Source organism: Sprattus sprattus (assembly GCF_963457725.1).
Source record: "Sprattus sprattus genome assembly, chromosome: 19".
Taxonomy (NCBI): Eukaryota; Metazoa; Chordata; class Actinopteri; order Clupeiformes; family Clupeidae; genus Sprattus; species Sprattus sprattus.
The window spans coordinates 11050639-11063960 of record NC_137917.1 but is presented as its reverse complement, the minus strand read 5'-3'; the positions used below and the strand labels follow the sequence as shown (position 1 = coordinate 11063960).

At 40.6% G+C, this 13322-nt stretch overlaps 1 protein-coding gene across 1 annotated transcript; it reads right to left on the bottom strand.

Moving 5' to 3' along the window:
• Positions 1 to 201: 201 nt before the first annotated feature.
• On the bottom strand, positions 202 to 6833 carry tnfrsf1a (tumor necrosis factor receptor superfamily, member 1a). The gene is made up of 10 exons (XM_080857323.1): positions 6692 to 6833; positions 6156 to 6251; positions 5758 to 5923; positions 5063 to 5185; positions 4420 to 4569; positions 4205 to 4283; positions 3341 to 3423; positions 2857 to 3026; positions 2575 to 2698; positions 202 to 2039 (listed from the first exon to the last, which is right to left on the bottom strand). The coding sequence occupies exons 2-10, from the start codon at positions 6219 to 6221 to the stop codon at positions 1744 to 1746; spliced, it is 1257 nt and encodes a 418-aa protein (XP_080713449.1). The 5' UTR covers positions 6222 to 6251; positions 6692 to 6833; the 3' UTR covers positions 202 to 1743.
• Positions 6834 to 13322: the final 6489 nt, after the last annotated feature.

Below are 13322 nucleotides of genomic sequence, written 5' to 3'. Positions count from 1 at the left end.
TTTGAGGCGGTAACAGCCGGAAAAATGTAAATTTGTCACACAGACAATAAACAGTAATGCAGTTGGACTGCATACCTCTTGGAGTACACCCACAGACACAACACACACACAAAAAAAATATAACTATAACTTCACAAATGCAATCTCTCAAAGTTTTAAATAAGGCTGTTTATTTTACGTGGTAAGTACAGATTTTAAACAATATTGATGCTTCAAAAAAATATGACTATGAATAAAGAACACTGCTCTGATGCGTTCTTGGGTCTGCATGGAACATATATGACATGAAAAAATATTGAATAGAATGATCACAAATTCTACATTGCACCTGGCCTACTGAAACAGCACACTCATTTTGATTAAATTATCCAGTCCAGTACTGAAATACTTGTTTTCCACATACTCACAGTTTTTGGTGGAGTACTAGCAGTATAACTTAAACAACTTTACACATCAAGAGGCCAAAGATCATTCTATTCATATTCCTGAACAACAGAGGAGGCTGATCATTCCCCAAACACCATAAATAAATACAATTGAAATGAATTGAATTGAATCTCTACATCCCGCCTAATATTTCTCTGTGACTATAGTCTGGAAACTCTTGGTTGAAAACCAGAAAGGGGAGGCTGATCCAATCCCTTTCAGCATAGTTTTGACTCCGCAACACATCAGACCCAGTTCTGGCGCTGCTCAGAACCGACTATAAACTGGGCTCAGTTATTGTCTGAGACAATACAGAGTGTGTTCCCATGCACCATTATAATAGACTTATAGGTATTAGTCAGGGGGAAAAAAAGAAGAAAAAAATATATAGGGTATATGAGAAACAAATGATTAACATGTAATGCTTACAATTTTTGCCCAATGGACAAAACATCACAGGGACAACTGATCTTTAACAGATGAATCTGGCATCACCCCTTCAGATCAAAAAGTGCAAAGAGTATCTAACAAGCCGGTTTTATATCTCAGTAATTGCACAAAACTCTGGTAAGGGTGCCAGGACTAGATCATCATGTCCCTTGATAGTTTGATCATTCATACGTTGGATAAAAGATAGAAAATACATATATGCAGTACATAAAAATGCATCGCTGTGACAATTCAGGAACACAAACATTAGTGTGGAGTGTATTCATTTAAGAACACAGAACAAAGATTTAAAAGGTACAGTATGTGATTGCCTGAAAATGTCTTGGCTAACAATAACAATCGTTCAGGAACTTTATACTGTTCCCTCAATATGACTAAATTAATATTGTATTTGCTTTGGTATGTTAGTAAAGAATAAAAGTAATGTTAGGATATACTTCTTACAATCCTACGGTACTGTATATGAATCTTCAAAAATGTATACACCAAAAGATTCACCACAGTGTATTTACAGTATTTACAGTAGCTATCAAAATTGAGGTTTGGGATTCAGGTGGGTATATTGACTACAATATCTATTCTATCCCCCCCCCCCCAACAAACAGACACATACACACACAATTCTCTCAAGTCCACTATATGTCCAAAGCAAATTCTAAAATCTTGGTGCTGAGATCTCAGAGTGTATGTTCCATGAGAATCAGTTGGTGAGAACGTAAGGGTATGGTGTCCCTTTACTTGATCTGACAGAATGTTTATGTGCACACATTTTTGCACACATGCCTCTGTGAGTGTATGTTTCCACACATGTGTGTCTTTCTGTCTGTGTGTGTGTATCTGCCCCGGTTTTGTATGAATGTGTGTTCATCATGCCTGCACTAGGCCGTATTCGATCTCGAGGCTCTCTCCGCACCCTCCCAGTCCCATTTCTCTCAGGGTGTCCAGCAGCTCCTGCAGTAGAGCCCAAGGAAGGGTGGAGGCGCCGCCTCGCATGCCACTGTTGCTCCACAGCTTCAGCATCTGGAACTGGGCATCAGAGATGGAGATGACGTTGTCCCGTCTCGCCCTTTCGATGTCCTGATCATTCACGCCGAGGAGACGGACCAGTTCTGTGACCCGACCCACAGGAACCACCTTCAGAACTGAGTAGATGAATTTGTTGGCTGAGGAGAGAGAGAGAGAGCGAGAGAGAGAGAAGAGAGAGTAATCAGAAATAAAACATGTGCAATGGTGATAGAGAAAGAGAGAGGAGTGATTGGGAAAGGAGTATACATTGCGAGTGAAAAAGAGTTTAGGAAAACAAGCGAGAGCGAGCGAGAAAAAAGACAGAAGAGTAAAGCAAAGGAAGAGAGAGGGATAGATACAGAATGAGAAAGCACGAAAAAAACTTGTTAGAATTTCAATTAGAAAAAGTGGGGAAGTGCTCAAGGCTTGACTGTTATCTTCTCACATTCAACATTTCTTCCAAAGGCAACACAGGAAATGATGACCACAGGAAACATGGGGTTCCTCTTTACCATGAAATACATAAATACCAGCACACACACACACACACACCGTAAATCATATTCTATAAATATATACATCTTGCTCTGTTCCTCACATATACACCAAACTACACTTACAGACACATTTACAGACATACACACTCACCTCAAGAAGACAAACCCACACCTAGAGGCACACACACACACTTACTTTTGATCTCTCGAGGTACGCAGTCAGGTAAAGCATTCTGCATCTCACTGTGGACTTCAGTTGGAAGAGGAACACTCTCATTGTCATTACTGATGTTGCTCTCAGCTGTGCTGAAGATAAGAGACTGAAAACAGAAAAGGCAACTAAGCATCTTACCACAGACATAAAAGACACATCTCTCAGTCTGGACCGCATGATACTACAGCACTGACAGAAATAATTTGTGAGATTGAGGAGAGAAACAAAATCCATTGAGTGTTATCATCTATGTTGGCTTTTTACCTCAGAGGAAGTGTCTAATTCACAAGACTCAGGAGACTCCGAGCCAGCCGGAGAGTGTTTCGACTGTTTCAATCGGCGTTTGATGACCATGGAGGTCACCAGAGCAAACATTATTGACACTGCAGTCACCACTACAGTAACCACAACTACCAGAACAAGTGGAAGGGACACTGTAAACAATAGACATGCCACAGATTAGAACAACACAAGAAGGAATTTAAAACTTGATTGATTGATAAGACTGACAACATTGTCCTTCTGTGGCTGCATTGCAAATAATTCAACTTCTCAAAGAGATCCCCCACTTGTCTTTATTTTTATATAATAAGTTGACTTGTGTGCCATACTGAGTGAGAAGCATATTATGAATCTTTCACACTCATATAAACATTACTTACACTCACACTCTCTCTCTCACACACACACACACACACAGGCAAACACCCTGTGAAATATCATGGCTCAGGTTTGAGTGAAGAAATACCTGTATCGGCAGGCTTCTTACTAACAGCCGTAGTAGCATTAGTTGGATCAGTGGAACAAAGGTGGGAGCATCCTGTGCCACACCTATGGAGACACACAGAAGAAAACAGGTCAGTTATATTCATATTCAGAATCATTGAGGTGTTTGCATGACATACAAGTACAGAAATTATCAAGAAGAAAACATGGATATGAAACCAAACTGTGTCTACTTGTGTTGACCAAACACCCAGTAGCAACAGCCAGTACAAATAGCTGAAAAATGAGAAGAACAATTCTGCAATCACAGCAAAACCTCAGACATGATGAAATATCTGATGGCATCTTCCTCTGTCACACTTTGGGTTTGGCCCAAAGCCAGTCCAGAGTAATTAGCTGGTTTTCCATCCAACATTTTACTGCTAATTTTGACTTTTTGAATAGGGAATCCTGAGTGGCAACACTTAAAATGCCCATAAAATCGAATAAGAAATTCATTTGCCAGAGGGAAGTGGATTAACTCCCAATTCGCATAGGGCATAATGCAACTAAGGCTGATGGAAACATTTGTTGAAGTTTTAGAAACATGGTTCCATTAAAGTTACCCTGACAATCTCACATTTTGAACACACAGCTGTTCAAAACTACTGCCTTGATTAGGAGAATGTCCATTTTCAATTTGCATAACACAGCGGATGGAAATGTGAACAGACTCACATTTTTTAACAGCCATTTTTTAATGCACTTAAAATATTAAAATTAGCTGTGTGTGTGTGTGTGTGTGTGTGTGTGTGTGTGTGTCTGTGTGTGTGTGTGTCTGTGTGTATGTGTTTTGCGTGTGTGTGTTTTGATACCCATCACTCTTTTCGCACACTGTGGTACTTACTTACTACAACGTTTACAGGTTATGGAGTCTCGATAATGTCCGTATTCACACTCGCATTCTCTGTTTTGCTCTGATGTACCTGTGAGGAAAACAATAAACAAATGAGGTCTGAACTAAAATGGCTGTCAGCATAATGTCATAACTCAGCATCTCTCTCTCTCTTTATCTTTCACACATACGTATAAACACACAGACACAAACATGCACATACTCACAAGGCACTTTCTCTCTCTCTCCAGAGCCGCACTTCTTGCAGAGACGACATTCGTGGGCTTGTTCAGTAAGTTTATGTTTGTAGTAACGATCCTTACATTTACAGACTCTGTCCTTCTTGTGGTTGCATTCGCCGACTTGCTTTTCAGTATCTGAAAGAAGAGTAAAGAGAGGGACAAGGAGAAAGAGAGATTAAAACAGAAAGAGGGAGGGAGAGAGAGAAAGCGAGTGGGAGATATGAATTTCAGTTCCACTTACTACAGCAGAACATCACTGGTTCAGGCTCAGACACTTTCCCATCTTATCACCCCTTAACCAGGTCAAGACCTGAAAGACAAACACCCAGGCCACACCTGGCACTGTCCCAACTGCCAGTGATTCGGGTCAAGATCCACCCCAGCCCACATTCCTCTCTACACTCTCTACACCAACCGCTGAGCCGGGCTCAGTTGAGCTTGAACTTGAATTTCCAGCTGTTAGAGTACAGTTGAGGAGTTATAAACTATTCACATAAGTTGTGCAGCTGCTGAAAGAGTCCAGCTAGTCGACATCCTACTCTAAACAGCTCCATCTGTGCACCTGCAGAGGTGCAGCTGTACACAACAAGAGGGGTCCTCGAGTTGTTCTCAAGCCTTTTTTCCTCACCTGTGCATGTACTCCATCTGTTGCAGTTGGGATAGTAGTTTGCTGAATCCTGGAATGTCCCATTCTCGCATTGTTTGCACTTGGTCTGCCTATGTTCCTGGCATTCCTCAACCAATTTAAATCCTTTAAAAGAGCAAAGAGAAACAGTTACACTAAATCACCAGCATGTTGGTCTAAACTTTTTCACATAACACAGATGCACAACAAGTGTCTTTCTAATAAACTAAAAACAAACATGTAGCCTCTAACACAATTTAAATGTGTAAAGCTGTAATGTACAAAGGGCAGGGCCTAAGCCAGTTCATTTTGATAGCTGCTGCAGTAATCTCCTTGAACTTTATTCCAAGGTACCAATATTAAATACTCACAGTGCAAACAAGATTAGTTTTAAACTATTCACATGAGTTCAACAATACAATACAACTGGTCAGTATCACGTGGTAATCACCGGTGTATCTGCAAGGAAGTGACCACAGCTATCGACACACCCCACCCCTAAATGTCTTCCCCTAGATTGAGATCTGGCTCAATGACCAATTATTTTTACCCCAATGGAATAACTGAGCTGGCTTGGTACAGTGTTTGCATACTGATTGCAGTTACCCACCCTTATACCAGAAAAGAAAGCCTTCATGTACTAAATTTAGACGCCTGCTCAAGGTGCATTGAAAACTGTGAGGGGAGCGCACTCTTACCTGGATTGCACTTGGGACAGCAGAACTGTTTCCCAGAGTGTATGTGTTTATCTTCGTCACAAGTAACCCCGTGGCTGGTGTTGGTGGGGGTATCTGAGGGCGAGCTCGGCCCTGGCCCTGCAGCAGCCTCCAGTTTTATCAGTGCATGGGACTGGAAGACCAGAAGCTGTCGAGCAGAGGTTAAACAATTGTCTGCATTAGGAAACTAGATAACTTGAATTAAAATGTTCCCCTCTGTTGCCAGGTCTACAGTAGGCCTTAACTGATAATGGTCACATAAGAGGCATGTTGAATGATGATTTGTCGTTAGCATACTGCAGCACTGAATTTTTAAAAAAAAAATTGGAATTGTTGGCATGGCTTGATATTTAAGATAACAATAACAATCCATGATTTACCACGAAAAACAGAGGACACGGTCCAAAGTTGGTTCCCCATGGTGAAATCTGGCAACCTCTGTCCATCCTTGCATTATTCTGTCACTTTCAATCCATCTGCCAAAATACACCAAAATTGAGACCGATTGCCAACATATAGGCTACGTTGGCCTACACGACAACACAATATTGTTACTATGTTAGTTTCAGTTGAAATGCCTTTACAGTTTTCTATTGCCCAGCCTGCTGATTTCCTGATACCGCCAAAGGTTTCGCAATATCGCAGAAATGCAAGCCTTGTTCGAGATTTTTCCTATAACGTTACATGTTCTACATAAATAATAGCTAACGGTCTGACAATAAACTTTAACTTCAACTTTTTAAACATTGTATACCAATACATAGTTACTTTCACGTCGCTACATCTTAAAATGGTTTAAAAAGTTGCCGTAGTTATTTTCTTTACTTTCGATATCTTAGAGCTACACCCACACAAACCACATCTAGATATATATCTCTACTCCCACAGAAAAGAGGTAGAAACAACCAAATTTTACCTTTACAAAATATTGATCCCTCAAAGAGTGACTCCAAATGAAAGGTTAATTCAGCGAAGAAAATTCTAAATGGCAACTGTCACTGAGTCTCTTTAAAAAAAGTCAGACGACATGGAAGCACGGGCGTTCGGCTCAATTCCTGTCTCAGTGCGAAGCGAGAAACGGGGGCGTGCATAGACGAGAAACAGGCTGGGGCAATTCGCGGGACTTCTCGCCAACAACAGTAGCACTGGGAAGAAATGAGAGTGCCTTGTTTACTTGACAATATGGCAAAGGTGTGGTGCAGTTCATGCATTACATGACACAAGGCTACACTTATTAATTTGATCTACGCTTTCATCCAAACTTTATCTCCTGATTCATGTAGGCTACTCGATAGGCCTATATCTGTCCTGACCAATACTGAAAATTAACTTTGAACTCCTGGCCTTGTTGTGGAATAACGAAGTCTTGCCTCAGACTGGTACACTTCGCGTCATAATTCCTACCACCTTCTTCCTCATACGTTTCTTTTCACCAATTATCTTTATGTAGCTACTTGTTCAAATCGTAAAAGCCTTAGTTGTGTAATATATGAGGGTGACCAATGAATGCACCCATTTGTAAAAGGTTGCATATTCTATAATCCTGCTTAGCTTTTATACATTTAGCTTTGTCAAATAGAAAAAGCACAGTAATATTACGTTACGTTTTTAATAATTAAGAAGGAAATTCATTTAAATTAATACAATTACTTTTCCAAGAGTAATGTTCTGCAGTAACGCAATTGTGACATTTAATTGTAAAATGTAAATGCTAAATACTAACTGTAACAGCCTTATCTGGGCCCCTAATGTAAGGTGGGGATGTCTATTTAAAACATCCCATGATTGTCCAGTGGGCGGCTGCTGTCTGACTGTCGGTACAACTTCAAATACAGTTATTAAGATCTCAAGTTGTTTGTGCCGGGTACAAAGACTGAACGAGTGAACTGTTTGTGAGATATATAATCTGCATTTCAGCAACTAGGTTATTTGCACCACAGAGAATACTGAATAATTCAGGGCCTCGTTTCCCGAACGCGCACTTAGCCTAAAAAGCACTTGAAATCGTTCGTAAGAGGAATCCTACGTTACAGACGGGTTTCCCAACGCGGCACTTAGCTTAAGTGTATCTTTCGTTGAGAAGAATTCTACGTGTGGTCAGGACCAGTAGTAACTTCACACTTAGCGATTTAATCCACCAGGGGCGTCGTTCGACCGTCGTTCGGAAGAAAGGGGAATTTAAAAAAAAAAAACATGGCTACTTGAAGCAGAAATATTTTACATTAATAAAGCTATCTACACAACTTTTTATATGTTTATAATGACTCGGTTTGATCTGAAATGTGCTACGCGACCAATGGAGAGTATGTAGGTCTTAACTGAAGCTTTCAAACAGTAGTTTTATGGCACAATTAGCGCTTATGCCACCACTCCATTGGCTTATATGGTAGCTTTCTAGCTAGATGGTTGTATACATATATATTTGCAACCATGTTCTTCATTGAAACTTTTTTTAAATCGCTAGTTTCATAGCTCATACAGTCACGCATGACGTACGCTTCAACCCCCTCGACACCTTATCCAGGGGTGTCGTTCGGCCTATTGTAGAAGAAATCCAAACGATGTTTCTGTGTATAGCACATCATGAGAATGTCATTGTTTCACCTGCCTATTCCCATCAAAATAGAAATAAAGAATATTGAGTATTTGAAAATAAAGATTAGGCTATACAAAACTAGTCAGGTTAACCTGTTTACGTTAATTGCTGTGAAATTAGCTAGCCTATGCGTGCATCGAACGTGCAATGTGCACTGAATTCGGGGCGGGGATAGTAACGCCATCTCCAGCAGAGTAGCCTATTTAATCTGTGTTCCCATTGTAAGGACATTTATTACGATCTGTCTGAGAGTGGGCTGTCAAAGCTAGCATCATCGAAGTCATACAGTACAGTAGGCTACATACATTCAATAAAATTAACCTACATTCGAGTCCAACTGCATGACCATTCTTACCCTACACTTACCCTTACAATAAAGAAGTGATCCTATTTCAACCATAACTTCAGTTTAAATAATGTCTTTCTTTATGACATTTAGTTTATAGTTTAGACAGCAACGTTGACATCTACAGTATATTCAACTGCATCCACTACATAATCTCAAACTTTATTTGTTGGTAACTCTCCAAAAAGGCTACCATTAACACATTTCTTAATGAAAAGGAAACATGCATCACAATAATACTTCAGTGTAACCTGTACCTATGTGGAGTGCAAATATGTCTTGCCATTACACTACCCAACAGCTCTACGTCTGCTTACACTACAGAATGCATAATTCCTACGGGCACTGCACTAGTTTTGTATAGCCTAATCTTTATTTTCAAATACTCAATATTCTTTATTTCTATTTTGATGGGAATAGGCAGGTGAAACAATGACATTCTCATGATGTGCTATACACAGAAACATCGTTTGGATTTCTTCTACAATAGGCCGAACGACACCCCTGGATAAGGTGTAGAGGGGGTTGAAGCGTACGTCATGCGTGACTGTATGAGCTATGAAACTAGCGATTTAAAAAAAGTTTCAATGAAGAACATGGTTGCAAATATATATGTATACAACCATCTAGCTAGAAAGCTACCATATAAGCCAATGGAGTGGTGGCATAAGCGCTAATTGTGCCATAAAACTACTGTTTGAAAGCTTCAGTTAAGACCTACATACTCTCCATTGGCTGGTAGCACATTTCAGATCAAACAGAGTCATTATAAACATATAAAAAGTTGTGTAGATAGCTTTATTAATGTAAAATATTCCTCGCTTCAAGTAGCCATGTTTTTTTTTTAAATTCCCCTTTCTTCCGAACGACGGTCGAACGACGCCCCTGGTGGATTAAATCGCTAAGTGTGAAGTTACTACTGGTCCTGACCACACGTAGAATTCTTCTCAACGAAAGATACACTTAAGCTAAGTGCCGCGTCGGGAAACCCGTCTGCAACGTAGGATTCCTCTTACGAACGATTTCAAGTGCTTTTTAGGCTAAGTGCGCGTTCGGGAAACGAGGCCCTGGTCTCTCAGTTTCCCCAGAGATGACCCTGCAGTAGACTTCTTGTCAGAGGGTCATAATTTATTTTCATGTAATCGTTCACTCAAACTGAGATAGACCATAAAAACCTTTTAAGACACTTAATTGTATTATTTTGCATATTATTTAGTTTGCTTGTTTCACAGCTTCGATTCTTTTCTTTTGTCAGATTAAGGGAAGCAGACAAATGGATTACCTAAAATAGAATAGATGTACACAGTGATATCAATTGTCTCTTACCCCAGATTACCATTAGTAATAATAATAAATAATAATAATAATAATAAAGCTTTATTTGTATAGCACCTTTCATACAAAAAATGCAGCTCAAAGTGCTTTTAGGACACACAAAGATGTCTTTTACTTATTTCATTATATTTCTTCCTTTGTTTTCATGATTGATGTGAGGAATATGTGTGTGTAATGTTTATTACAGGGGTCCATGTTAGGTATTTATATTCCACTTGATAATTAAGTTGGAGTTGACCTCTCCGTAACTGTTCTCCCTTCTTTTGAGTGATCCCCCTGCATAATAGGTAAAGGAGACCGCCTCACAGTTGCCCCTGTGGGCACCCCTGCTGATACTGTCAGCATGCAGTAACTGCACACAGCGCAGTGAATCGTAAGGCTGTATAGGCTGCATGATAAGTGTGTGTCAGGGCAAGGGTTGTTATCTTGGTGAATAGTTGTGAAGATCAGGATGTCAGTTTGGAGAGAGAGAGAGAGAGTTGGAGAGAAAATAGGTTTTATTGCACTTAAGTTATGAAGTTACAGCTGTTTTACAACCTATTTCATTAATTTTAGGCTTTTTGTAAAATTAATATTAAACTCTTATATTCAGTACCATATTGATCGCATGATACCACGCCATAGTGGACAACATGTTAACCCTTCCCTGTCCCTCACACCCACCAGTCTGTATGCTACAAAAGAGGGTAGACATTGACAGTCTGTAAAAACGTTGAGGTGTTAATGTGTTACAATCGCCATTAGTCACGTCTATTTTCCAAGAGTTTGTAACGTATAGATCTTCTGTATGATCCAGCATTCCTTGGCATAGTATAGACTGCACACACGTGGGCCGTGCCCTTGGGTCCAGCTGCCTTGAGCCTGGTTGCTGGGGGCTCTGGGTTCACCCGAATGTAAGCTGAACACACAGCAACGGGTGGAGGTTGGGGGTCACTACGGCCAAACATCTCCTTGCCAGATGACCCAGGACTTTCTGATCAAGGACTGACTGTCCCTGTACTACTCCTACTTCACCACAGGCATTCACATCAAGCCTAAAGCTAAGGCTGCTGCCAAAGGCCAGAAAAAAAGTGTTGTGTTTTGCCAGAGCTGATATATGTTGGGGCAGTGGGATGGTCCGGGCCAAGGCTTCAAGGCAGTCCTGGTTCTCCTGGCCCATGAGAGGTGATGGGTATGTTGACACTTCCCACCTGCTCATAAATGTATGTAGGAAGGACCTGCAGACAGTATAGAGAGGGAACTCATACCTGGGGTCCAAGCTGGATAAAGCCATCATTTCACCACAGCAGCAGGCCCTGATTGCCCATGAGGCTGAAATGATCAAACTCTTGATACTTTGACACACTGAACTCCTTCTGTTATTAATATCATAGGATAAAGTGCCCCCCCCCCCCAGCAAAGAATCAAGCAGTCTACCCTGGCCTTTAGTCTAAGCGATTCATTATATACCTTACACGAAAAAAACCACACAGGATGCAGAGGAGTGCCTTTTATTAATAGATCCGAACGTCAGCCTCAGCACACTCTATTTGCACACACACACACACAAACACACACCTACAAAACACAGGCCCACACACAACATTGTGCACCACACGAAGTGGAGCCAACTGAAAGTGGCTGCATCACATGCTACCACCAACAGTTGATGCCATTTATGCTATTACATATTTAGGCCTCATTCCTAATAGTTTTCATAATATACTAATTATCAGTGTCCTTACTCTTAACTGATTTTCATTTCCCCCAAGTGTTATCATATATATTTTTAATTTCTTTACTTCTTTTGCTTCTGTCGATACCGGTCTTTACCCGGGTCGGCTCAAGACTGAAGACACAGTGGTCATTTTGGAATGACACCAGAAAGAAATTTGGTCCAAAACCTCTCATTGGTTTCATCGTAAGATCAAGATCAAGATTGCGCCTCGTACAGCCGCCATAGTGTGTTGGTGCATACTTTTGTGTTTGTCTGTCTGTGTCTTTAATTCTGTTACACCAAGTACATTTCCTGTATGTGAAAATTTACTTGGCTGATAAAAGAATTCTGATTCTGATTCTCTTTACTTACTAACTCTCTTAACTAACAAGTTGATTCTGATTTGATAACAATGATTTCCTAAAGGGAAATCCACTCTTTCCTCTTGGATACCAGTGAATGGTGACATTGTATACTTTATTTATTTCCCTGGGTGTAATTGCTGCTATAATCTAAAGTCACTTTCATTATGTCAACAAAAAACTACATGTTGCAGCTCTAGAAAAGTGTGCTCGACCCCTGGTCCACTGTAACTAGGTTAAGATATTCTTGCTGGTTTTCAAAAATACACCTCCCATATGATGGAGGCTACTTATGGGTCTGTACCACAGCAAAACTCAATGTAAAGCCTAAAACGAGGCTCAATTTGATCAAATTCTTCCATCCATAATTGATATCACCGAACCTATATACACTTTGCCTTTCTCCCTGCAATGTGCCCTGCACAACAATCCACCTCATCTTTTTCACTGTAGTATAGCACTTAAGAGTACATTTGTGTGCAGCCAGTGCCTTCTTCTAAGAATACGGTCACCCACGCTGAAAAAAACAGTGAAGTGTTGACAACAACTTCCTTTTTCTGAAAACCCACATCCGACTCACTGACACTTTTCTTGGGCAACAGCTTTGCTGGTGTAAATCAACTCACTGACGCTTATCTTGGGGTAAAGCTTTGCTGGCGGAAGTACGTTAGGAGAAGAAGAGCCTAGACAATGTGTATTTTAATGCTTTTGATGATGAAAAAGAAGAAGAAGAAGATGATGGTGGTGATGATGATGGTGATGTTGATGGGGATAATGGCGATGATGATGGTGTTTATGATGATGATGAAGGTGATGGTGATGGTGGTGGTGGTGGTGGTGGTGGTGGTGGTGGTAGTGGTGATAGTGATGGTGATAGTGATGGTGATGGTGATGGTGATGGTGATGGTGATGGTGATGGTGACGGTGACGGTGACAGTTAAGGTGGTGATGGTGTTTATGATGATGATGGTGGTGATGAAGGTGAGGATGGTGTTTATGATGATGATGGTGGTGATGAAGGTGATGATGGTGATGATGGAGATAAATATGATGGTGGTGCTATTGGTGGGGGGGTTGCTGGTGTGAAGTTGTGGTGGCCTTCTCTGTTATGTTGTCTCATGTAATAATTAGTGTGCTTGCCCGAAGGGAAGCACAGTATTGTTATCGTCAAGTTTTCTTTATTCCGTACGTTTTTCTTGCAGCTAACTCCTC